This window comes from Aspergillus mulundensis, assembly GCF_003369625.1.
Source record: "Aspergillus mulundensis strain DSM 5745 chromosome Unknown scaffold_13, whole genome shotgun sequence".
NCBI lineage: Eukaryota > Fungi > Ascomycota > Eurotiomycetes > Eurotiales > Aspergillaceae > Aspergillus > Aspergillus mulundensis.
Window position 1 is genome coordinate 542,367 of NW_020797901.1, and position 27,281 is coordinate 569,647.

General features: G+C 38.0%; 6 protein-coding genes across 6 annotated transcripts; 5 read left to right on the plus strand and 1 right to left on the minus strand.

Annotated features, from left to right (window-relative positions):
• Positions 1 to 935: 935 nt before the first annotated feature.
• Positions 936 to 2,817, plus strand: DSM5745_09776 (uncharacterized protein; the record flags this gene model as incomplete). Its single annotated transcript, XM_026751792.1, has 2 exons — positions 936 to 2,724; positions 2,771 to 2,817. 2 exons carry the CDS (start codon positions 936 to 938, stop codon positions 2,815 to 2,817), a joined length of 1,836 nt encoding a protein of 611 aa, XP_026599524.1.
• A 12,124-nt stretch (positions 2,818 to 14,941) lies between these two features.
• DSM5745_09777 (uncharacterized protein) lies at positions 14,942 to 16,735 on the plus strand (the record flags this gene model as incomplete). Its single annotated transcript, XM_026751793.1, has 1 exon — positions 14,942 to 16,735. The coding sequence occupies one exon, from the start codon at positions 14,942 to 14,944 to the stop codon at positions 16,733 to 16,735; it is 1,794 nt and encodes a 597-aa protein (XP_026599525.1).
• A 709-nt stretch (positions 16,736 to 17,444) lies between these two features.
• Positions 17,445 to 18,328, minus strand: DSM5745_09778 (uncharacterized protein; the record flags this gene model as incomplete). The annotated part of the gene is made up of 2 exons (XM_026751794.1): positions 17,445 to 18,137; positions 18,305 to 18,328. 2 exons carry the CDS (start codon positions 18,326 to 18,328, stop codon positions 17,445 to 17,447), a joined length of 717 nt encoding a protein of 238 aa, XP_026599526.1.
• A 255-nt stretch (positions 18,329 to 18,583) lies between these two features.
• DSM5745_09779 (Hsp70 family protein) lies at positions 18,584 to 21,101 on the plus strand (the record flags this gene model as incomplete). Its single annotated transcript, XM_026751795.1, has 9 exons — positions 18,584 to 18,803; positions 18,853 to 19,417; positions 19,504 to 19,677; positions 19,725 to 20,015; positions 20,079 to 20,184; positions 20,243 to 20,349; positions 20,413 to 20,578; positions 20,687 to 20,822; positions 20,884 to 21,101. 9 exons carry the CDS (start codon positions 18,584 to 18,586, stop codon positions 21,099 to 21,101), a joined length of 1,983 nt encoding a protein of 660 aa, XP_026599527.1.
• Positions 21,102 to 21,808: 707 nt separating this feature from the next.
• On the plus strand, positions 21,809 to 24,260 carry DSM5745_09780 (uncharacterized protein; the record flags this gene model as incomplete). Its single annotated transcript, XM_026751796.1, has 2 exons — positions 21,809 to 22,881; positions 22,946 to 24,260. 2 exons carry the CDS (start codon positions 21,809 to 21,811, stop codon positions 24,258 to 24,260), a joined length of 2,388 nt encoding a protein of 795 aa, XP_026599528.1.
• A 532-nt stretch (positions 24,261 to 24,792) lies between these two features.
• DSM5745_09781 (uncharacterized protein) lies at positions 24,793 to 26,132 on the plus strand (the record flags this gene model as incomplete). Its single annotated transcript, XM_026751797.1, has 2 exons — positions 24,793 to 25,003; positions 25,084 to 26,132. 2 exons carry the CDS (start codon positions 24,793 to 24,795, stop codon positions 26,130 to 26,132), a joined length of 1,260 nt encoding a protein of 419 aa, XP_026599529.1.
• Between the last annotated feature and the right edge of the window lie 1,149 nt (positions 26,133 to 27,281).

The window sequence follows — 27,281 nt, forward strand, 5'->3', positions numbered from 1 at the left end:
AGGAAAGGGAAAATGAGTGACACTGGACCATGGTCATTAAGACTCTGAGAGTGACTCAACTAGGCGCCCCCGGAAATGAGTTCCTATGACATCCTGGTGTTTCCTTATGGATAACGGGGCTATTCTGTTTGACTTGGAAAATAGCGACAAATGTATGTAACTCTTTCATTAAGTGGTTTAATGATGCCAACCTGGATGAGCTGTGGACTGGGCGCCGAAAAAAAAAAATAAGACAAAAAAACCGACACCTGTGAGATTCGAACTCACGCTCCCGAGGGAAATGCCTGACTTGTATCAAAGATACTATAGCAGGGCATCGCGTTAACCACTCCGCCAAAGTGCCTATTTGTTGTTACTGCTATTTTAGTTATAGTATATACAGACATATTTCTTACTTTGGCAAAGAAATCCCACTGCCGTCGCCCCGCTGGACAACAGGTACTCCCTAGCAAAACAGAAATGCTTCTACCCGCCAAACTTCGAATACATACTTCCAAGCATTTTTCCAATCTGTGATGGTAATAAAATGGATTTATGCGCAAGCTTTGACCGCTAGGTTCCCGGTGCGAGAGTGTATACCTTTGCTTGGTCTCTCCGCTACCTGGAGATGAATCCTCAACGTGGAATATTTATATAACTGCTTGCCTATGCCGGGCAGCATACCGCCGCCGAGATGCAACGCCCTTTCGACCAGTCCCAGAGAAACGAGAAGAGACGTTCGCCTCTCATACTTCAACGAAGTCCTCGGAGTACTGTACCTTTTAGAGGTGTCTAGCGACCAAAGTGCGGGGTTGCGGTAACAAGGAAAGCGCGAGGCTCAGCTTGAGCTCCAGCGTCGGCCTCTTCCCCAACACAACTCCCATCTTCTTCACTCCTCGCAACGATCACCAACAGACGGAACATGACGCCAGCGACACATCTAACATCCAATTCCAATGTCCCAGTCGGCGAAGCACCATGCAGACTACACGATCGCCTGGATTTGCGCGCTCCCGCTCGAGGCCGCAGCCGCGCGAACGATGCTCGACAAAACACACCCCCAACTCCCTCAGCCTCCGACCGACCATAACGTCTACACCCTCGGCGAGATATCCGGCCACAACATCCTGATCGTCTGTCTGCCTGCCGGAGTATACGGCACGGTCTCTGCGGCCATCGTGCTATCGCAAGTCCTGTCAACCTATACCGCGCTGAAGTTTGGGCTGATGGTCGGAGTCGGTGGTGGAATCCCTCGATCGGTAGAAAACAGTGATATGTGGCTTGGGGATGTCGTGGTCAGCAAGCCCACATCCGATGGGACGAGCGGAGTGGTTGCCTACGATTCTGGGAAACTCCTGGGCGACGCCGGGTTCACGTTGACCACAGTCATGAATCGGCCGCCGCAACTGTTGTTGAACACTTTATCGCATGTGCAAACCGAGGTCATAATGGGAAATTCATTGGGGATCTCGGCGATCGTTGCGCGGACATTGGCCACAAACCCGGACATGGCGGAGCAGTATTCTACTCCGGACAGGGCGACCGATCGCCTATTCCAAGCGGATTACAACCATCCACGAGGTGCGACGGACTGTTCTGGGTGCGAGCGGCAATATCTTGTCGATCGGCCGACTCGAATCTCAGATGAGCCGCGGGTTCACTATGGAGTCATTGCGTCTGGGAATCAGTTGATTCGAGACAGCATTAGTCGGGATCACCTAGCCGACAAATACAACGCGCTATGTTTCGAGATGGAGGCCGCTGGGTTGATGAATCAGCTCCCGTTCCTGGTCATCCGAGGAATTAGTGATTACTGCGACTCCCATAAGTCCAAGCGCTGGCAGGGGTACGCGGCACCGACGGCTGCGGCGTACGCAAAGATCCTTTTGTCAAAGATACCCCCAGGCTATAGTCCAGTCTCCGCAACGATAGCTGCAATCTCGCCCTCACCGGAGTCAATCAAGCCATACTTTATGGTGCCTTTTGCGCAAAACCCTCAGTTTTTAGGCCGTGGCTCAGAGCTCATCCAGCTCAGGAGGATGGTTCTAGATGGAGGTGGCCCTCGCAAAGCTGCAATATCGGGCCTTGGGGGTATAGGAAAGACACAGGTTGCGATCAATATTGCCTACCATTTTCGCGACCAAGGGCTTCATTCAGTCTTCTGGATATCATCCACAAGTGCCCAGGCGGTGCAACAGGGCTTCCTTGACCTGGCTGCACGCGTCGGATTGCAAGACATAACTCCCGATAACGTCAAAATGCGGGTGAAGAGTTACTTGACCTCGAATGTGACTCGACCATGGATACTCATGATCGACAATGCGGACGACATGGAGATTTGGTCGTCGTCATTTGCCAGGGAGACGATCCCGGTCGCTCAACACGGTTTCACACTATTCACGACTCGCAACCACCAGCTCGCAGTGAGATTAGTCGGTCGGAATATCATCCGACTGATGGCGATGGACGCTAGTGTGGCCACGGCCATGTTAAGCCAGACCCTTTGGGACGAGAGTCTACTGGGAAACGACAAGGATGCACTTTCGCTTGTTGACCATTTGCAAGGCTTGCCGTTGGCCATCATGCAAGCAGCTACCTACATGAACGAAAACCAAATATCCGTTGATACATACGTTTCACTGATCGGAGAACAAGAAGACTCCTTGCTGGAGTTGCTCGGCCAGGATTTTGGGGACAAATGGAGACTAGCGAAGGCCGCGGCGCGCAGCGCCGTGGTTAGAGGTAGTAAATTGTTTCCCTTAGTAATTTAATATTAACAAACCATTAAAAGGCAAGCTAGTTCCCATTAATATTATAGCTTATTTCTTATGGTACTAAAGGGGATTAATTTAATTTAGGGGCATAGTTATTTTTACATGGGGGGATATTAAATTTAACTATGTATTAAAATATTTTTATCCCGCGTGGTTAATAGCGTGTAAAGTAATTAAAATATAATATTATTATTTAATTAAAAAAACACCCTAGTTAGTTCCAGTGCTATAATCCCTGGTAATTTATTAAGTAAAAAAGCTTTAAAAAATAGTAGCCTTTTATAAAAAAGCTAAAAGGCTTATTAATAATACTAATAATTAAATTTTAAAACTAGTATAATTTTTTAATAAATATCCAGGGAAAATATTTTTTAAGCCCCTGTTAAAATTTATAGTAAGCTTTTAAAAATTTAAAGGGTTTTAAAAATTTAAGGGTTTTAGGGGTAAGGGTTTTAAGGGTAGTTTACTTATAATTAATAATAAGCTTATTTATTATAAGTATAATAAGATCTTTTTTTAAATTTTTAATAATAGTAAAAAACATACTTATACTAAATAAAAAGTCTTATTAACTTCTTAATATACCAGGGGCTTAAAGGGGTTCCCTACTAAATAAAATTATAATTAAATAATTTAGGGGTATAGTTATTTCCGCGTAAGAAAATATTAAACTTTAAAAAAAAGTATAATATTATACTAGGTATAATTTAAATATCTTAATATATTATAATATAAAAAAATAATTATAAAATTTAATTTAGCTGTAGCTATTAGTTCTTAGGTTAAAATTACTTAAGTAGGCTAATTAAGGTAGGTATAAAATATAGTATTAAAAAAATTATTTATAGCCTAGGGTGCCATAAATAATACTTATTTATATTATATTTTTTAAATATATTATTAAAAAAGTAATAACTATATAAAGTTATAATTTTTATTACTTTAGCATGTAAAAAAAGCAATAGGTAAGGTATATTTATAAAAAATATTAATTTATTAAACTTTAGGGGGCCGGCCCCTGGGCCAAAAGTATTTATTTAATAATAATATAAACTTAGGGGCTAGCTTTAAGTTAAATATTAAATATTAATTAAAACTAGGCTGCATAATTTATTTAAAGTATTATTTTTTAATAATAGTAGTTAAGGTAGTACTTATTATAAAAAAAAGTAAGGCCCTTAACTAAAGGTTATAAATAACCGCCTTTTAGTAAATAAGTCTTTTATTATTAAACTTTATTATAAAATATTAATAGCCTATATTTAATTACCTACTTAATTTACCTACTTAATTTACTTATTTATAGCCCTTTAGCCTTATTTTATAGGCTATATTTTTTTTTATTTTATATAGCTTTATAACTAATTAGTTTTATAAAAATTAAAAAGTTACTAAAAATTAAAGGTATACTAGGAATTAAAGGGGGACTAAGGGCTGTTTATAAATTAATTAAGTAAAAAATAAATATACTTATATTAAATAAAAAGTTTTACTAAGTCCTTGGTATACCTAGGGGCTTAAAAAGATTTTTAATTACTTATAATATTAATAGTATATTTACTAATATTAAGGGTGGTTCCCAAAGTCCTAACTTAAATATTTAGCCCTAAGTATTTAAAATAATTTTTAAAGTTTTAACTTAAATATTTAGCCCCAAGTATCTTAATAGCAAAGGCATCTAGGGGATAATTATTTATAAATAATATTAATAAAATAAGGCCCTTATTAAATATAGTAATAAATAAATTTAATAATTATAGGAAACTACCTTATAAACCCCACTTATAATACCTACTTTTAGTACCTATTATTTACAGGCTAGTAAAATTTATACCCAAGATATTAAGTACTAGTATATTTAAAAAAATGTTTTATTTTTTTTATATTTAACTAGCTATTATGCAAGTTAATAGGCTTTAATTATTAAGATTAACTTTTAGTAAAATAAATAGCTTATTATTATAGGGTAAACCTATAATATAAAGTTTTTTTTAAGGTAAGAAAATAATATAATATTTTTAAAAGTAGCTATTTTTTAGGGCATGGCTCTTATATATACCATACTAATAAACTTATTAAATTTACTATACTTTAGCACCGCACCTTTATACTAGTATTTTAAAGTATAAAATACCTAGGGTTTGCAAGGTTATTTACCCTAAAAAATATACTAGCTAAAATTTATAATATATTAATAGCTAATAATATTATTAAAATAGCTAGCTAGCTTTAAAATTACTTATATAATTTAGCTTTAATACTTTTTATAATTAAATTTAGCTTTAATACTTTTAGCTATAATATTAAGGTAAGCTAGGTTATTAAAATTAAGTTAAAAAAGGCTTACTACCCCTATTTTATTATATATAAAAATACCAAGGTATTAAGGTTTAAAAGCTATATTTATTAAAATAATAAATATACACTATTTTAGCGCGCTATAAAAAAAATAATAAGTTAAATTTTTTTAGCCAGGGGCTTATTTTTAATAAATATATTAACTTAATAATTACTAGTATTATACCTAACTAAAAATATATTTTATATTTAATAGCCTTTAAATTATTAAAATAAGGCTTTAAAGCCCTAAAACTTTTAAACTTATTATATTAAAGCTTTTTTTTAAGTATTACACCTTTAGGCGTGCCTTTGGGTATTACACCTTTAGGTATAATATTTTTAAGTATAATACCTTTAGGTATTAGGGGTTAGCTTAGGGCCAAGCTAAAAAAGGTTATTAAAATAATAGTATTTTATTATTAGCTATATACTAATTAACTAAAGTTATTATAGTAAAAATTTTTAGCTTATAGAGAATATATATTATGCTTAAATACCTGTTTTAGGTAGTTATAGGCTGCGGGAATTTAACCTAAAAAATATTATAAAACTAAACAGGTAATTTTATTTTAACCTAAACTTTAAGAAGTAATATATTATTTATTTTATATAAAAGGGTAATAAATAATAAAAGGTTTTATTAATACTTTAAGTTATGCCCTTATATACCCCCCTCACGTGGTAATAAAGGCATAAGCAGTATATTATAGTGATATAAAATAATAATAAGTAATAATCTTTAGGTAGCTATTATACCCTAGGTTAGCTAAAAAAATAATAACTAATAATACTTTATAGGCGTAATAAAGGCATGTTATTAGTAATAACTAATAATACTAATATACCAACACCTGGGAATAAGTTAATATACTAATACTTAGGGATATTTTATTTTTTTAACTAGTAAGGTTTAGGGTGGCCTTGCTATATAAGGAACTAATTAACCTTATTAAAATATATTATACTAGTTTAACTAGTTTAAACTAGTTAGTCTATTTAAGTATAATAAATAATTAATAAATTTAAATGCCTATTATTTTTTTTTTTAATATTAAACGTAAATCATAAACCCAAGGACTTTAATAAACTAAAAACTACTAATAAACTAAAAATAGTTAATAAACCTAGATTTAAATATTTAATTTTTTTTACCACACTTTATATTATTATAAGTATTTTTAATTTTTTTAATTAGCAGGCCCCTTATTAAGTTACTAGTATATTTAAGGGCTTAAAAAGGGGTAAATAACTAAAGTTACTAGTATAACTAAGGGCTTAAGGCTTAGTAGACAAACTTAGTAAGTAAATTAAAGTTAAAACAAGGGCAAACTAAAGGCAAACTTAGGGGGTAAATTTAGTAAATAAATATGGCTTATTATAAAACATGCTAAAAATATATTTAATAAAAAAAAAATAGGTACCTAGCACATGTTAAGGCACTAGTTATTAAAATAACTAAAATTGCTAGTTAAAAAAGGGCTTAGTATTAAATCAAGTATAAAAGTAATAAGTATTAATCCTAAACCCTAAAATAGTACTTAATTACTAACCCTATATTATAAAGAAACTATAAATATAATATTAATAATAAAATATAATTACCTAACTAAGTATATAATTACTTTTTTCTAGCACCCCTTTTTACAGCCCTAAAAGTTTTTAAGGGGGTAACTTTTATAAAAAAGTTAGTAATACTTAAAAAAAGTAATTATATATAAAGCAGGCGCCCCTAATATTAATTAATAAATATAAAGTTATTATTATTATTAAAACCAAAAAAAAATAAAAAAGTATAAAAACTAAATTACTTTTTATTTTTTTTATACTTAAGCTTGCAAGCCCTTAAGTTTTTATACTTTTACTTTTTTAACTTTTTATTTTTATTTTTTAAAGCCTTTTTATATTTTACTAAAAAGCATAATAATGCTAGGAATTAAAAAGGCTTATAGTTACTTACTTTTTTTATTTTTATACTTTTATTAATAAAACCCCTAACCTCCTGCTTAACACGCGAATTAAAATAAGAGTAATTAATATAAAACATAACGTGTAAAAAGGGACCGGCGTGTAAAAAGCTATTAAAATTTTAAAAGATAATAGCATTAATACTAGTATTAATTTTAAGGGATTTACTAAGTAGCATGCCCGGCATAATACTCTTTTAAAATTATTTAGCACTAAAAATAAAGATATATTAGCAAAGGTAAATATAAAGCATAATATATATACTAAAAAATAATAATAAGTAAAAAGGTTTTTATATTAATAATAATAAGTATAACCTAGGACCTAGCCTGCAAATTATTAAAAAAATAATTAATAATAATTATTAAAATATAAATAAACCTCTTGCTAATAGGTGCTATTTATTTAATAATAATATTAATTATTATGTATTAATAGCCTATAATAAAAATAATAATATATTATTAACACGGACTTGGGCGTAAAATATAATAAATATTAAATTTTATAAACTAGGGTTCCTTTCTCCCGCGATAACTTTAAATATAAATACTAAAAACTTAGTAAATATTAATATTAGCCTAGTAAATTATATTAACTATACCTGCAAGAGTTATAATAAGGTTAGTAATATTAATTAAAAAGTTAAAATAAATTTTTAAAAAAAAATTACTATTTTATATATAAAAATTATTTATATTTATAGCAAGGGTTGGACCGTTAAGGCCCGAAATAATTAAAAAAGTACTATTAAATTAGGTAAACTAGCTATTAATATATATAAGGTTAAGCTTATTAAACTACTTAATAACCATGCATATTTTCTTATCACGTTTAAAACTAGGAATATTATTTTAGTAAATAATATTACTAATAATATAAATTAAAAGGCCACGTCCGGTTGCGCTAAAAAAAGAGTAAAAAATAATATTAAGAATAAAAATAGTAATATAAAATTAAAATTAAAATATAATAAAAAAAAGTTAGTATAAGCACAGCAAAATAAAATAAAAATAAAAAGTAAATATAAAAAAGTAAAAGCTAAAACTACTTAGGGTTCCTAGCTAGATTTATATAATTTAATACCTTATTATAAATAATATTCTTGGTTAATTAGTCTTTATTTTTAAAGTTAAAAAATATTAAAAGCTACTTAATATTAGTTACCCAGGAGAATATAATATATAACTAGCTATAAAAAAATATTAAATCCTAGAAATTTACCTTAACATGGTCTAATAATTAGCCCTGTAACTTATTAATTATTATAGTAAATATAAGGTAAACAGGAAATTAAAAGCAGTAAATTTTATAAAAAAAATTATTTTTTTTACTAGGTAGTTTAACCTAATAAATAAGGCGCTTTTTACTATTAAACTGCCTATTATTTAACTAAACTTTAAAATATTAGCTAAAGGCGTGAAGCAAAGTTATTTAAGTCTTATTATATAAGCTATTTTTTAGGGCTAAATTATTAAATAATATTAGGGGAGCTTTAATTTTTAAATATAGTATAAACAAGGGCAGGGTAACTAAGGTTAAATTTTATATAATTTTTATTATAATAAACTTATAATTTAAGGTAATAATATTATATTTATTTTCCGCGTAAAAAACTAGATTATTACGCGGGATTTAATTAAGCAGGATATTATTTAAATCCTAAATAATAATATTTAGTGTTATTAAAATAGCGCGGCCTTGGAAATATTTTAGGTTTTTATAGGTAATAGCTAATTATAAATAAACCTATTTTACTAAACTTAATAAGTTAAATTTTATATTAATAAAAGTAAAAAGTTAAATCCAGCCCTTTAGCATAGGATCCCTGCATAAAATTTATAGCTAGCTTTTAAACTAAATATTTTTTAAAATTACATGTTAAAGGCGTATATTTTATTAAAAATAAAGTACTTTAATATTTAATTAAATATTAGTATTATGTATCATGGCCTTTATAATTTTCTTTATTTTTTTTATAGGAATAACTAGTAAAATTTACTAAAAATTACCCCTAAACACCACCGGGATTTTTTTAAATAGGCAAGTATTTTAATAAATATTTTAAAAAATATTTTTTACCGCGTTAAATATCTTGCAGGATATTATTAATATTTTATTTTAAATAATTAAATTTATATATTAAAAAAGCTTGGTTAAATAAGTTTTAGCATTAATATTAATAGTTTTTATTAGGCTAAGTAAAACTAGGATTTTTAAGTATTTATATATAATTTATTTACTAAAAAAAAGCTAGGTAGTAATACTAGTTAAGGCCATGTAAAGTATAATTTAACCCTTAAAATATAATTAATTATATAATATTTAGTATATAAAGGTTTTTCCCGTGCCGCCTGGACTATTTAAAAAAAAGTAAAAATTATTAAACTAGCTTTAAATAATATATAAGATTTATTTATATATTAATTACTAGTTTATATTTAGCTGTGCCTTTTTATACTTTATGTTTTAGGTTAGTAGTAACTAGTTATACACATGTTTAATAATAATAAAAGGATTTTAGGGCCAAGCACCCCAGGTATTAATTAAATTAAGTAGTTAAAAATTAGCTAAGGCCTTATTTTTATTATTAAGTAATTACTAAATAATATATAAATTATAGTCACGCGCCACCTAATTAAGGGTTTAGTTTTAAAAATAATTTAAAGTTAATTACTTAACCTGCCTTAGCAAATTTTTATAAATTTAGGAACTATACTTAGCCTAAATAGTAAAGGTATTTTTTAGCTTTTTAAAAACTATAACTAAAATAAATATATATTAAAACACCTTGCCTACCTATAATATATAAGTATTTTTAAAGTATAAGTTTTACTTATTTTTTTTAAATATAATGCCATGGGTAATACATACCTTTTTATAAGTATTAAATATATAATTATTAACCGTGCGAAGATTTTAAAAACTTATAAAATTATAAATAATTATAAAAAGTATTTAAAAATAGTATTTATTTTTATAAAAAAAACTAAGATATAATATTTAATTAATTTAAAACTTTTATTAACATGGCTTCCATACTTGGGCCCTAAAAGTAAAATAAAAGAGTTAATAAAGCCTGTAAAAATAGGTATTAATATATACTTTAAATTTTAAATATATATTTTTAGTATCTTATAATACAGGCATGGTTTTTTATTTAAGTTTACTTAATTATATTTAAAAAAAGCCTTTAATTTAATAGTTTTTAACACCTTGCCCTTTTTTTTAATTTATTTTTTTACTTAGTTTTTTTTAAAAATAAATTTATTATAATTTTTATTATAGATTTTAAGTTACTTAACTAGTAAATAATAAAAGTAAATAAAATACTTTATTAAATGCTATATAGCCTCTAAGGCACTAATAAATTAATTATTAATATAATAAGTAACTTTATTAGTAATATTAAACTAGATACATGCCTTTAGAAATCCCTTGTAAATATACTTATAAATATACTTAATAACTAAAATATTTTAAATAATTTTTATGTTAATATGCGCATAATAATAATAAAAAAGGTAAGAAAAATAAGGCACTACCTATTTATTACCTATTTAAATTATTTTTTTTTATTATTTAGGTTAGGAATATTAACATAGGCACTATTATTATATTATTAGTATTTAGGGTAATAGCCTTTATAAAAGATTATCTTAAAATAAAATAGCTTAAAAAAGCCTTTATTATATTTTTAGGGCTTTTTATTATTATTAAAATAACATGGTATATTTAGCTTAAGCTTTTTATATAACCTATAAATTATATTACCCCTAATAATATTAAACAGGGCCTTGGAATTAAAATCCCCTTTAAAAATAATATTTAAATTAAGGATTTTAACTAAAATAAGGTTATTAATATTTTCTTATATAGTAAACCTTTGCTTAAGCTAGTAAAGGGTATAAAAATAAAATAAACCCTGTTTTTAAAACTTAATAATAAAGTAATAAGTAATATACTTACTAAAAATGCTATTTTTAAATTCCTAAAGTATTATTTTATTTTTTATATAAAATATATAATATACTAAATTTAGCTAGTCCTGCTAGTATTATATTAAGTTATTATTATTATTTTAAATAAGCTTTTTAATAACCTTCTCCCACCCTAAATTAGCTATAAAAGTAATAAATAAAGTTAGGGTGCTATACTACAGCACCAGGGCTATAAAATTATAATAAAACTTATATATATATTAATTACTACCCTTATAATTAAAGCTTAAAAAATATATACTTATTAACCTGCACTAGATTATAACCTTTATTTAAGGCTTAAAAAGCATTGCTATAATTAATAAAATAATAGGTTTTTTAATTATAGTAAATGCTAAATAAATATAAATTTTTTATATATAACTAAATATTTATTAAAAATTATTAAAAAAGCATGCCACCCTAGTGCAAGATATTAAAACTTTTTTTATAAGTAAAAATATAAAACTAGTAAAATATAATTATTATTACCTGGTTTTAGTTTTTATTTTATTTTTATTTAATTTATATTAAAGTATAAATTTTTTATTTATAGGAGTAGCCTATCCTACCCTTGGCGTAAAAAAAAACGTAGTAAAGCAGTAAATAAAGTAGGTAGTTAAAATTAATTATAATAAAAAACTGCTAAGGTGCTGGATTATTCTTATTTTTAATAATAAAAATACTAATATTATAGGGGTTTATCTTAGGGTATAACTTAGTTAATAAAAAATTATTAAATAGGTTTAGTAGCTCCTAAAAAAAGAATAAGATTTTATTTAGCTTTTATTAAATAAGTATTATTAGTAATAGCAGGGTTAAGCTAATGCTTTAAAAAAATTATAAAAATATTAGGCATAAAAATACTTATTTTAAATATTTTTAATTAAAAAGGGAGGTTATAGCGCTTGCCTAGCTTATTATTAGTTATAAATTATATTTAAAGTATTAATTATAAAAAGCCAAGGTCTGCATTTTACTTAAAAATAAACTTAGCTTAAAAAAAATATTATATTATAAGTTACACGCGCGAATAAATTAATTAATTTGCTTTAGGGCTTTTTTAACCTTATTTAAAAATATATTACACCTTAAATAATATTTAAGGGCCTTAATAAAATTAAGCTAGTATATTTATATAAATATAATATTATTACTTTTTTATAAATTACCCAGGGGGCTTATATAATAATAAATAAACCCTTATATTTAAAATATATAATTAATATTATTAAGACTAGCACGGGTATAATATTTTATAAATAAACTAGTATAGGCAAGGGAGCTATTAACTAATTAAATATTATATATAAACTTATTATACTCCAGGAAGTTTTTACTAAAAATTTATTAAATTAGGGAGTTAAGGCTAGGCTCCGGGTAGGAATTAAAATTATTTTAAAGGTTTATACTACTAGCCATGTAGTATTTTTAAAAATTATAATACTTATTAATATAATTAAAAAAAGCACCTAAACGCCATGTAATCTTTTTTTTATAAATAAAAAATAATAACTTAGGCAAGCAACCTTTATATAACCTAAAATTAATAATATTTAAGTACCATGCTTAAAAAAACTAATAATTATAATTAAAATATTTTTTAAAGCCCGCGCTAGTATATTTAGCAAGAACTTTTAATAAAAAATATATTTATTTAGTAAATTAACTAGATTTAAGATTTTTTTATAAGTAAAATACTTTTAGGTAGTAGCTATTTAAAGCTAGTTATATTTTTAGCATAGCTTATAATAAGCATAGTAGCTATTAATTATTTAATAATTATACTAGGCTTAATAAAAGCGCTTTATAATACCTAGTTAATTAATTAGGCGTAGTTAATTATAAGGAATAAAAAAAAGGTTATTATATAATATAAATACTAGTATAAACTAGGTTAGCTTAAAAATAGTTACTTTTAAAAAACCTGGTGCTAGGAGGCTTAATACTAGGGTTAGTAATAATATAAAAAAAAATAAAAATAAAGTAAATACAGGAAGCATAGGCTAGTAAATTAAAAAAATAATAATTATACTTAAAATAATATTTAGGGCTAAAAAAGGCTAATAAAAACTATTAATAATAAATTAAATATACTAAGTAAAAGTATATAAAAGTAAGATTAGCTATATAAATAAGGTGTTTATAGCTTTTAGGGTTATAATTATTATTATAGTATACTTAGCCCTTTTTAGGGGTTAGTAATTTATAAAACTTATAAAAAAATAAAAAAGCAGGAAAATGGCCTATAATACTAGTAATTAAAAATATAAAAAAAATAAATAAAAATAAAACACTAAATAAAGTGTAAAAAGGCATGGTAAAATAGCTAAATTTATAAAATAAAAAATATTATAAATAGGGAATAAAGCTATATTTAAAAATAAAATAAATAATAAAATCATACTAAATAAGGTAGAAAACTAGGAGCGGCCAATTATAATAACTAATATAAAAAAGTACTAAAAAAATAAAATATATAATATAAAAACTATTAATTTTATACCTATATAACCTATCTTTTTATACCTATAAAACCTATTATTATTATTTACTATAAAACCTACTAAAGCTAAAAACATAAATAGCAGGACTTAATATAAAAGCCTAAATAATTTATTTATTAAATAATATAATATAAACCTTATAAACCTAAATAATTTATTTTAAAATATATATAAATATACTAATTACCCTAACCTAAATTTTTATTTACGCATTAACCACCTGCTATACTTATAAATATTTAAGGCTGTTTATAAAATACACGGGGTAAATAATAAAAAAGTATAAAAAAAATTTAATTATTTTATATTAAAAATATTTAAAAAGGGTTAACCCACACACAGGTATAATAAAATAAATTAAAAATATAATATTATAAAATAAAGTATTAATAAAAAGCCAAGGCCAAGGTATATTAAAAAATAATAACTTAAAAATTATTAAGTAAATAAAATAAAAATAAAGCAGGCAAAATTATTACGCGGTGTAAAAAGTAAAAAAGAAAAATTAAAGTATTTATAATAAGTATATATATTATTATAACATGCCCTATTTATATATATATATATATACTAACAGGCGGCTAAAAATATATATTATAAATAGTATATTATTACTAAACCCTGTAATAATATTAATAATAATAATATTAATAGTACTTATAAATTTTAAAGCCTTAAAAATATAACTTATAATAAACCTAGCCTAGATTAATATTAAACCACTAACCTAAATATATAAAAAATATATAATAAAATAAAAAAATAATATTTAGGGGGTAATATAATAATATATATAAAAAAAAATTAATAAGCTAAAAGCATGTATATAAAGGGAGTTACTTGTGTTATAGTTTAAAATAAAAAAAAAGTTTAATAAAATTAAAAAAAGCGCTTAAAAAAAGCTTAATAAAAGGCTTAAAAAAATAATAAAAATAATAAAAAAATTAATAAAATACTTAAATAAGGGCTAGTACGCCAGGGCCCAGGAATTAAAGCTTTTTAAAATTAAAATTTATTTAATAATAGGTAAATTTATAAGCTTAATTTATATAAAAATATTACTTATAGCACCCTTAACCTATATAAACTAGGCCCCCTAAAATAATAAATATATAAAAAAATATTTATAGTTATAAAAGTAAAAAAAGGGCAACCATAAGAACTATAAAAAAAATTACTAAAACTATAAATAAGTATTATATATAAAAAACATGGTTTTTAAAGCATAATAACCAGGGTAAATAAAAAGTTATAAAGTGCGGAAGTAATACCTACTAACACCTGTAATACCCAGCGCTAGTGGGGCCCACCAATTAATTAAAGAATAAATAAAACCGGGCTGTTGTAGTTACAATACGAATATAAAGGATATGCCAAAATCAAAAACCCAATTACCATGACTTGGCTTGTCTCTTTTAAGCAGATTCAGCGGCTCAATGAACTGTCCATCGAATACCTGTATTTCATATCCTGTCTTGCTCTCGCCAGGGTACCTCTATCCCTGCTCCCATCTGCCGAGTCCAATGTCAAACAGCAATCCGCACTCGGCGTCCTGAAAGCCTACCACTTGATTACCGAGAACAGAGATACCGAGACGCAGTTCTTCAATCTTCATCGGCTTGTTTATCTAGCGACGAGGAACTGGTTGAGGGTCCATGGAATGCTAGATGACTGGGTCGAGAAAGCTGCCCGACAGCTAAGCGCAGTAATGCCTATGGAGTTCTCGACTGATCGTGATATTGAACGAAGCTACTTACCCCACGCTCAACGTATACTTGAGGATGGACCCTTTCGAGCCAGAACACTCGATCGCGAGCAGTTAGCCTGGAAGGTCGCCATTTGCTCACATTATGAAGGACGATATCGCGAGTCTGAATCCCTTATTCGTGAAGTTTTGGAAGCGAGAGAAGCCCGTCTTGGCCTTGACAATTACGACACTATCTATTGTCTTTCATGGTTAGCGCAATCGATGGTTTGCCAGAGAAAATGGGAGTCCGCCGAGAGACTGACACTCAAAGCATTGGAATGGGCCCAGAGAACAGGACTAGACGACTCATATCTGCAGACTTTATACTTATCTCTGGCCAACATCTATCAATCTCAGGGCATATTCGCCAAAGCACAGAAGATCACGAAGAGTGTTGTTACTAGATCGGAACAGACTTACGGGGAGAATGGTTATGACACTCTCGCCAGCATGGAAAGCCTCGCACATATTTACACATCGGAAGGGCAGTACATACAGGCCGAGCAGATTGTGAATGTTGTTCTGCAGAGGCTGACTACCACGTTTGGTGTCACTGACGCACGTACTGCGAGAGCCAAGGGACTCTTGGCATCGATATATGAGAATCAACACAGATGGGAAGAAGCAGAAGAGCTCAGAGGGCAGCATATAGCGGCCTTGGAGGCAGCACTTAATCCACATCATCCAGACATCTTCCAGGCTCGAAGTCAGCTCGCACGCCTTTGGGCAGCACAGGGAAAAATGAACGAAGCAGAAGAAATGCTCACTGGTCTCAGCGATCAAGCTCAGAGAATTTTCGGGTTGCAGCACCCTACCACCATGGATACCACGTCAGACCTCGCCCGGTTATATATCCGCCAGAAGAGATTCGACGAGGCCGAGGTACTCCTCGAGGAAATATTTCACTACCACCATTCAGTGCAGGGTGATGAAGACCAGGAAACCCTCCAAACCATGGACTGGCTTGCCGACACTAAAGAAGCGCAGAACAAGCTGGAGGAGGCAGAGTCCCTTCGCGTGGAACTGGTGCGGATCTCGCGCTCCAAGCTCGGCCCGGACAACTTGAGAGCACTGGTGCGAATGAACGATCTGGCCGTCCTTTATATGCGTCAGGGTCGAGACGAGGAGGCCGAGAGCCTGCAGATCGAAGTCCTGGATGCAGAGAGGAGACTCCTGCCAGAAGGCGATCGACGCGTTGTGATAGGCATGTGGAATCTCGCTCTTATCTGGCGCAAGATGGGGAAGTTTGCGCAGAGTATTGAGTTGCTTGAGGAGTGTATGCGTCTGCGGAGTAAGACGCTTGGTCCTGATCATCCGGATACGCTCTCGGCGGAAAAGGAACTTGAGTATGTACGGATCGAGATGGAGATGAAGGGGGGTGCAGCACAGACAGTGCAGGAGGACGACGCTTCGGGCGAAGACCACGAGATGGATATTGGATGACCTTTCCGCGCTTTTAATACACGCAGCACCTACCAAATCCCAGTTTGTTACCGAGCAATCGCAGCCGCTAAGGGAACCCCCAGGAGACATCTGCATCGCCATCAAGCGCTCCGCTCCTGCCCCCCAGACTGGCCGGAATTAATATCATTCAAATCAAGTTATTTAGTCTCAAGCAACACCACAGCCGGTGCCCACACCTTATACTGATCACAATGCTCGGCATCCTCAGACCCCCACGCCAAAACAGCCGGTTGAAGCAACAAAAGCCCCGTCTTCCCATCCAACCGCGTATCATCTTCGTCAAGGTGGTGCAATCGATGGGCAGCCATCCCCTCATTCGCGATTTCGAACAGCGGCAGCTCGGACAGTGTCCGACAAGTCATGAACGCTCGCTGGCCCCACAGGGTTAGTGCGAGCTGCGCTGCCCCCTTGTACAGGGATACCAGGCCGCGATCGCCACTATCATTGGTAGTTGCGCTGCGGATTAGGAAGCGGACCGGGCCACGAAGGAAGTTGGTCGCGAACTTGTGGCACAGCGGATCGAGTCGGGCGTTGAGAAACGGCTGCCCGCGGGCCACGTCAGTCGATGTTGCATCGGAGCTAGAGCTGGGGGTGGACAGGCTGCGGATCGTCTGGGAACGCCAGATATGGGCTGTGGACTCGCTGACTGTGAGTGTTCCTCGTTAGCAACCGTCATCCTAAATGAACTTCAGGGTGTTTGAACTTTCGCCATGCCGCTTTGGAGGGTACGCATCTGCTCTGGTCCTGGCACCGACTTGTCGAGCTCAATGGCGTCAAATGCAAAGAATGGGTCTATGAACAGCCTTTCAGACAGATCCTTCGCTAGGGCGGCTTGCACAAGAAGAGCTGGGATCCTGTCCTTAGGCGCTGGGATTTTGTTGATTAGTGTGGCCCATTTATTGCAAGCACAATAGCCGCTGAGAAGTTCCACGAGCGTGTTCTTATTATTTAGCGCGACGCTGTCTGTATCGGAGAATGTGGCCATGCTGTTATTCCTCGCCCATTGGCGTAGCTTGTCGTTCAGCTTTGAGAGCTCGTCCCTGACATATCGATCTTCTTTGGGGGCGTGCCATTTGTTGGTTACCAGTGACTGGAGTGCGTCCTCTTGCTGCCCGATGACCATGGCCTCCAGGTGCCTTTGCTGTCCCTCTAACCTAGAGAGATCCTCTTGAAGACGCTCGATGATTTCGTCTTGTTGGTGCAACTCGGTAGCATCTTTTCTTGCGGTATCCTCTTGTTCGTATATTGTACCTGTCAGCCGACGGATTTTCCTATCACTCTTCTCCTTTTCAGCGCTCATTTCCTGGATTTGGAATTCGAGAATGGCGATCCGTTGGTTGAGCGCCCTTCGTGCTCTGAAGACTGTTCCGATCAACTTTGCCTTTGTCCATCGTCAACATGCGGTGCAGTTGGCGTGGAGGTGGTTGTTGCATGCTGCCGCGTAGTTGAGGTTGAACCTCGCTCGGGCTCTCGCTCGCGCTTGCAAGGAAAAATCTGCATCTTGTAAGTTGTGGGACATGCCAAAAACCTGATGCAAATTCATCATACCTTTTTGCCAATTCCCATCATCATTTTGCTTTGCGATGCGGATGCTCGAAATTCTCGTCGATGGAAGAGGCGATTCCGCCAGCAGGTTGCAGCTCTAGGATTTATTTCCTTCCAAGAGATAAGGAGAAAGAACAGTCGGCGTTACAAGTGGCTCAAGGCGCTCATTAGCATTTCGGCGGTCTTGCTCTAGTATCGTAGTGCGCCACAATTGTTTCAAATCAACAGGGATCAGAGTCAGGCTGGCGGCATACAAAAACCTTGGAAGTCCCGCCGGCCACAATGCTCACGAAGATCTGTAATCAACCAATAGTCCATATCACGTCCGAAAAGATGTTCAAACTCGAGGGATCTACCCCTGCAGGAACCACGGAGCCATTGTTCTCATTTGGAAAGCCGGTCCTTAAGGCTCAGGATTCGCCCTTTAAAGGCTTTGGCGCGCTATCGCTGGGAACCAAGCACGATATAATCGTGGGAGTCGACTATGGCACAACATTTACAGGTGAATGGCTCTATCTCTCTAATTATCTAGAGACTAATATTCCGTCAAGGTGCCAGCTACGTCAGCTCCAAAGCCACCGACATCAGCGAGATCGTGGTCATAAACAGCTGGCCCGGTCCTTCTCAAGACACGGATACGGTCTTTAAGACGCCTTCACGAATCGCGTATGCCTCCGACAACCCACGCCTGAGCAAGGATCAATGGGGCTTCCAAGTCGAACCGGGGATGGCGTCGTACTCGTGGACAAAGTTGCTGCTCGACCAGGGAACACCCTTGTCACAGTATAATGACTCGGCGCTGGAAGAGGCTTCAAAGATAGGCATTATGAAACTTCCCGAGAAAAAGGATGCCGTTGAAGTCGCTGGTGACTACCTCGCTGAAGTGCACCAACATATCCTCAGAGTGATCGGGAAGAGCATCACGGAGGAAACTCTGCAGGTCACCCCGCTGGAATTCTGGTTCACGGTTCCAGCCATTTGGTCGGATCGGGCAAAAGACGCGACCAAGAAAGCTACACGGAGAGCGGGCTTCGCGGGCACCCTTGCCCGACGGATTGATCAGATCTTCCTCATCACGGGAACACGAGGCCGCTGCGATAGCGGTGCTGAAGAGATGTTCGACTAGCACGCTGGGCGGCGCAGTCAAGGTTATCAAGACAACGTCCTAAACAAGTAGTTACAGAGCTAGTGGTGTCGTGTAGGCTGGAGATGGCGTGCTCGTGTGCGATTGTGGCGGTGGGACTGTGGTATGGTATACCGGGTGCCGAGGAGCATCTTGCGCACCAGCTAACATGGACGAACTACGCAGGACATTACGACATACCTTGTCAACGAGATAGAGCCATTGAAGTTCGAGGAGCTGTGCACAGGAATGGGTACGTTCTCAGCTGACTGGAGCCGGCGGCCTCTCAGGTCTTCCAAGGTTTCCCACCAAGGAAACTCTAACTGTGAGTGTAGGAGGCAAGTGCGGCTCGACAGCGGTGGACCGCAACTTCTACAGACTCATGTCTGAGCGCTTCGGTGAAGCATTCGACAAGCTGCCCATGAAGCGCAAGGGCCCTGGGAGCGAGTTCATGAAGAAGTTCGAGACCCTGAAGAGAGACTTTGGGGTGTCTGATGAACAAGCCAGTTGGGAACTGCCACTGAATATGACGGTGGATGCCCCAGACCCCAAATACTTTGATGAAGAAGAGCGTCTGGTGATTATTTACAGGTGACTATGATGTCTTCACCGAGACGCGTCTTAACTACTGACTGCTAACCTTCGCCTTTCTAGTGACGACATGCGCAAGATCTTTGACCCCGTATTGGACCAGATTATTCAGCTGGTAAAGAGGCAGATCGAGGATGCCAACAAAGATGCTGGGAGAGATGCCATAAATGTGAGTTGCCTTTCAGTCTTTGTACGTACTCAACATCTGACACTGGTTACCAACTTAGAGGATCATCCTCGTTGGCGGCTTCGGTGACTCGGAGTATCTTCGAAACGCGTTCAAGTCGTCCTTTGGACTCGGCGGCAAAATCGCCATTACCGTGCCTGACTTACCGTAAGAACCAGCCCTGTTGAGTGCGACCCATCATTTTACGCACTAGTAACGGCGAGGCATCAGACAAGCAGCCATCGTGCAAGGCGCCGCTCTGCGAGGGCTAGACGGGATTCGATCCTCAACCAAACGCTGCCGGCGCCATTACGGGTTCACGGTAGGCATCAACTTTCGACCCGGGATCGACGACGAGGCCAATGCCTACATGGATGAATACAACGACATAAAAAGGGTGCGCGGAGTCATGAACTGGGCCATTCAGAAAGTACCCTCTATCTTCCGCCTTGCATCTTCCTCATCAATCAGGTGGATCGACCTTGACTGACCTCCCCGGTTACAGGGTCAGAAATACGCAGAGGAACACACCGAGTATATCAAGGTCCAAAGAAACATCTATCCAGGTTCGCGCTTGGTTTCTAATATTCCACTCTACGCTTGCGATCAGGACCTGGCGGCGGTGCGGGTCGAGCATAAAGGTCAGCCAATTCGTCCTCTTCATGGTAAAACGTGAAACCTGTGGCTGAGCTTCTTGGACAGGTGTCTATAGCGTCGGCAAGATTGTGGTAGATCTGTCTAAAGTTGACCTGAATTTGTTCGAGTCAAAGATCATACGGAATGAACGGGTGCGCAACGTCAACTACCGGGTCAAAATCACATTCGGAGCTCAGGAAGGACTGCTGAAATTCGAGGCCATTAGCCGCGGGCAGAGGATCGGCGAGACGAGTATCGATTTCAGCACGACGAAGTATTATTGATGTTGTTGGTTGCTTGATGACTTGATCAGTCTAGAATTCTGACACTCGCAATAACTAGATGACGCGCTAGTCTTCATCAATGATGTACTGGACTCTTGAAACCTAGAGGCAGGAAGACTACCATTGGCGTCTGTGCCGACTGAGCATCTTCATTTCGATCCGCTTTACCACGCAAAATAAAGTGTGATAGGCTTGAGCAGAAAGATCCAGTTCGCATTTAGAGGCCTCGTTACCTACCCAGCCTTTTGTGACTGGTATATCCTACCATCCGTCAGAAGTCTGCATATGATCTATTTCCATCTTGGAGATGTATGACGCAGCGCACCCGAAACTTGAACGAAGATACTCAGTAGACTTAGCGGTTCACGTCTATTATACCGGACTTGAGCATTCGAGATGAGCCGGTCCCAGGGTCGTGGATCGAGGAGAAAGAACGCGACCGCACCAAACCGACACCAGACGGTAATACTGCCGCCTGCAGATGTACGGAGTAGGTATTGCTCTCTCATTGGAAAGTTTTGGCTGCGGTGCAACCACACCCGCTTGCTCGGGCCGCTGAGCTTCAGCTAGCCTCATCTTGGGGAGCCCGATGGCCGGGACAGGCAAACAAGGCCCAGCGCCTGATATGAATAAAACAAGCCCGAGCCCTGATCCATCCGCACGGACCCAGCCACTTAAGGAACAACCAGGGCTACCGAATTCTCACAATGGAACACCTCCCCCTCCCTGCCGGCGTACAACCCTTCATCGTCGCTCCCTACGAAGCCTCCGAGTCCGAGTGGTTCGACATTGCCCAGACAGACTTCCTCTCCTTCCCCTCATCGCGAGGGTGGACAGAGGCGCAGCTGCGTGGGGGCGACGAGACCACCAAAGAAGCCCACCTTGACCCGAACGGCTTCCACACGAAAGGCTCCCCGCAGAAAGTCGAACAGTTCTTCCAAACATGGCTCTTCTTCGGTCTCGCTATTGACGTTCTCAAGCTTGGTGGCGTCAGCGCCTGGGTCAGTGATTTCCTGAAACCTGAGTCTCATGGCAAGGCGCGGATCGTCGACACGAGCAAGTTACCCGAGATGCTCATTCAGTGGGAGAAGGGCATCAAGGCGCGAGGACAGTTGAAGAAAGACTGGGATACGCTGAATACGATGTTTGAGCGTGCGGGGAGTATCCTCGATCGCTTCTGCAGCCCTGGGCCCGATGAGCCCCTCCCGCTGCAACAGGACAAGCCGCGGCCCTGGCCAGTGCGCGACGAGATCGCGACGACGCTCATCGTTATGGCGTCGACCCTCCGACGCGCCGCATACAACGCCTGCAAGGCAGAGATCTCCGGGACAGCGGCCTGGCCGGCTACAGCGCGCTCGACGATCCTGACCAGGCGGCTGCTGGCGAAATGGTGCGTTGCCGATGTGGCGACGACGCTAAAGCAGTTGTCCATTGACGGACACTATTACCTCGCTGCATCGCCCGGTCTCGAGGCGCAGGAACTGGACCACCATGCGAAGTGCGTTCGGGCGCACTGTCGGTACGACTATGATGCGGATATGTATGTTACCCGGCATTTTAAGGACGACCGATGTCGCGAGGACGTCAAATGGGGGTGGGACTTGGGTGGTGAGAGCGCGACGAGCTGGGCGGAGTTTATTACCAGGGTTATTGGCAAGCCTGGCGCGATGATCCCCATTGCCCTATGGAATGGGAGGCCCGGGGCCATGGAGCTGTCCTCGTATCAGTTTAACCTGGATGGGGCGCACCCGCGGCCGGAATACGTGGCCATTTCGCATGTGTACGTTTTTCTCTTCCAATGATTGTATGGTATACCGGCTGCTAACGTGCTATGTGAGGAACAGCTGGGCAGACGGGAAAGGCAACCCGCGCGCCAACGCCCTGCCACAATGCCAGCTCGACCGGATCCAGCGCCTTGTCGGCGAGATCCGCTGGGAAGGGCGCAAGGCGATGCGCGGACCGCCGGGCTCGGACGGCGTCGGGTTCTGGATGGACACGCTCTGCATCCCCGTGGGGGCGGAGTGGAAGCATCTCAGGGACAAGGCGATCACGACGATGCGGCGGATCTACGCGGAGGCCAAGGCCGTTCTGGTGCTGGACGACTGGCTGCAGGAGGTCCGGTCCGATGCGGCACCGCTCGATCTCATGACGCGGATCTACCAGTCGAATTGGATCAAGAGGCTGTGGACGCACCAGGAGGGGTTCCTCCCCAAGGCGCTCTGGTTCCAGTTCAAGGATAAGGCCGTGGAAATCAACGAGCTGAGCAGGCGGTTCCACGACTACGATGCTTCGCTCCAGGCTCGTGGAATCCACTTGGGTTTTCCGGACGGCGCGAGCATGAGGCTCGTTGAGCAATATACCTCCCTGCGGGAACTGATCAAGGGCACGGCCCAGACGGAGGGGGACAAGTGGATGACGTATCAGGCGCTGGCGAACGTCATGTCCGAGCGAAAGACAGCCCGACTCGCCGACGAGGTCCTCTGCCTCGCAACGATCATCTCAATGCCGCTGGACGACCTCGTGAAAATCAAGTCCGACACGGACGAAAAGACCGCACAGGCGCGCATGAAGGCCTTTCTTGTGAGCCTCGGCCGCTTCGAGACAGGCGTGATCTTCAACAACTACCCGCGCCTGGAAGAGCGCGGGTACCACTGGGCTCCGCGGTCTCTGCTGAACTTCCGCACCGCGCAGATCTCGTACGTTGCTGAGACCGAAGACTCAGACGAGGCGTCCTTCGACCCAGCGCACACGCGGGGCCTGGTCGTGCACTACCACGGCTTCATTGTGCGGTTCACGCAGGGCACGTCGCGCTCGTCCTTTGCGGCTGCTGAGCGCGGGTGCGCGATCCAGTGTACGTCGGCTGCGGACTCTGGACAAGACATCGAGGGGAGGTGGTTTGTTGTTCAGCTGCCGAGGGATAACGGGGTGCAGTGGAAGACGGACTTTACGTTTGCGGTTGTTATCCCGGAGGTCCCGAGGATTGGCAAGAGCGTGCCGGCTGTTGTGTTGCTGATATGGTCGCTCAACGGCAAGGGCGGGATTAAGGTTGGGGAGCATAAGAGTGTTGCTACTGTTTGGGTGCAGGACCATCCGCTTGAGTGGGTTGATACTGTGCGTGCGCCGCTGCTGAAGAGGAGGACGGAGTGGTTGGTTATCTGATACTTTGATTCAAGGATTGTGTAGATTGAGGCTATTCCCGACCGGCGGGGTTAGGGTTGGGGGCCGGACTGTTTGCGTCAGCCCAGATTCAATTTTGCAGTGACTTAATGGGCTATTCAGCTTGTTAGAGTATTCTCTCTTTGTAGGAAGACTTCGCAGCTGCACTGCTGTTGGCCAGGAAACGCCAGCCAGCCAGCCACTGGCAGCACTTCGCTCCAGCCAGCCACTTAGGGCTAGGGCTGGGCGACACTGCAGGCGATACGAACGTTATAGTAATGTTACATACTAGCGGTAAGATATCTGTATCTGCCATCGCTTGGGCCTCTATTGCCCAGCCTCCCCAACTTTGTCCGCCCAGCCCTCGCCTCAGCTGTCAGCCTCGCTGTCAACCTTCAGCAATGATGCTGATTCTTCAACGCAGTGGCAGACCACGCGATCTATCTTAGCTGAGGAAGAGTCTGATCACAGCCAGCTTCTAACTCCTCTTCTGTCCCTCCCTACCCCTCAACCTCCGTTACTCCCGGTCAACAGCATGGCCCCCACCCCGCACCTCCTCCAGCCCCTCGCAACCCTCGCATCCCGCGCCTTCGACCCCGGCGCAACAGCCGACAGCTTCCGCGAAGAATGGTCCAACCCGTCGAACTACGCATTCACTATCCTCCTGCTCATCGGCGGGGATATTATTACTAGGGCACTTGCGCAGCTCGTCGGGGGAGCCATTGCGCCTGTTGCGTTTTCATTCGGTACGCAACCCCCCATCCCATACATCCCCTTCCAACCTAGCTCTCCCATAGCACCTAAACTGACTGTTGAGTCCTCGCAGGATGGGTCTCCTACGCAACCTCCGCCGTATGCTCCGCGCTCGGCGAGTACCGCCTGATGCCGGACGCCGACACAGGGTGCAGCCTGATCAACGGCAAAAACGGCTATGTGAGGGGCAACAACAGCTGGGTGCTGGGCCGCATCATGCGCGACTACGAGTACTGGATGGACGCCGCGATCCGCGAAAAGACACAGGCGCTCATCGACGCCCGCTGGAAATTCGACCAGGCAAAGGAGGCCGAGAACTACCCGGACTCAGGCATAAAAGTCCCCCGCCCAAGTCAGGCCGGCCTGGTCGTATCAGTCTACAAACCCAGCAAGACGATCCCCGCCGGCGTCCCGGGGAAAGACCTCCTCTACTGGTCTGGACTCATCGTGACAATCATCCAGCTCGGCATCGCGAGCATCCCCGCCGGCCTGGACGGCGACTGGGGCGTGCTGATGATAACGGGCGCCGCGACACTGCTGTGCTACGGCACCGGCGCGCTAACGCAATGGCGCGTCGAGAAATGGGCGTGTCGACGGCTGGATAATCGGAGTAAGAAGAACTTCGTCCTGACGCGCGGCAACGGCGCCCAGCACGCCATCGCCATCGTCTCCGAGGGCGTGGGTCTAGACCTCGAGGATCTGGCCACGGGGTTCAGCATGATCGATTACCCGACCATCACGATCTTCGCGCAGGTCGCGACGATTATCCTGGGCGTTGCGTGGGTCGCGCTGCTTATTACGGCGTCCGGCGTTGATCGGGGAAGCTGGTATTTAATCGCCGTTGGGGCGATTGGGATGCTGCAGAATATTTTTGTCGCCGGGTGGAAGCGCACCCCTGCGGCTTATGGGGTGCCGCTGGATTTTGTGGAGGTTGTGGGGGAGGTGAAGGTTATGGGGACGCTTTTGGAGCTGGAGAGGAGGTATGAGAAGCTTGGGCGGAGTTTGTTGGGGACGTTCTTCCCGGGGGATTTGAGGGGGGATGAGGTGAGGCTGTGGGAGGAGGTTAAGGAGAGTTGGAGGGAGAGGAAGGCGGAGGGTGGGGAGGATAGGAAGGGGAAGTAGGTGGCGCGTTTATGTTATGACTGGGTTGTTTTACTGCATGCAGATGTCTGTATAGGACTTGATGGTTTGACATGCCTTACTGATCTATAACTCGGATAAAGCATGAGATAGGCATTGACTCACGCAATGAATCGCACTGCAACCAAACCCTTTCTATTGCGAGCTTGAACGGTCTTAGGGATGGCCTTTATCTGCCTTGGCATTAGAATCATACCATAGTACCTGGTTCCTGTTAGTGCGAGCTTTAGACTGAGGGTCCATCGGAACTGACCACTCGACATCCGGGCGGAGTGACGTCGAATGTTCAAGTAAGGGTTAAGGTAAGCTGGGCTATTTTAAACACTTATATAAGCCTTTATTATATAATTTTTAAGTCTTGGTAGTTATATAACCTATAAATACTAAAAATTTTTTACCATGTATTTAACCTTTTTTATTTTTTTATAATATTTTAATATTATTAAACTTTACTAATATTATAAACCATGGGTTAGCTTAATAAAGTTATAAATATTAATTATTTTTTAAGTTTTTAAAAACTAGTTAAGTTACTTTTTAATATATTTTAATTACTTATTTATTATTTTAAAAATAATATTAATAATACCTTAAACACAGCCTAAAAAAAATATATAATACTTATTTTATAAAATTATAAGTTATTTTTTTTAAGCACTTTTTAAGTATTTATAAAAATGTAAGACCAACAAGTCTCAAAGATCTCTACTAATAATAAAGATATTAACAAAGGAATCTAATTAATAAGAATGGAGTATTTTAAACCCTGTTAAATAATATTAAAAAAGTTACTTAGAGATTTTAAAGAAAGCTGGCCTTAAGGCTATTTTTATAAACCTTTAAGCTATGCTTAAGCTATTTTTAATTAAAAAGTAAATATAGGTTTAAATACTTTACACATAGGTTCCTACTCTAGCTTATACTTAGGGCCTACCCTAGCCTTACTTAATTAATAGCTAAAACCTTAAATACTAATAACCTAGTTAAGTTATATAGCCTAATATAATAATAAGATATACCAAGCCTTAGTAGCCTAAGGCTAAAGCTTAGGCGCTAACTTTAAATTAATAGTAAATTAACTTTAGTAATATTAAATAAAAAAATATTAGCCTTAATAATTTTTTTTTTTTT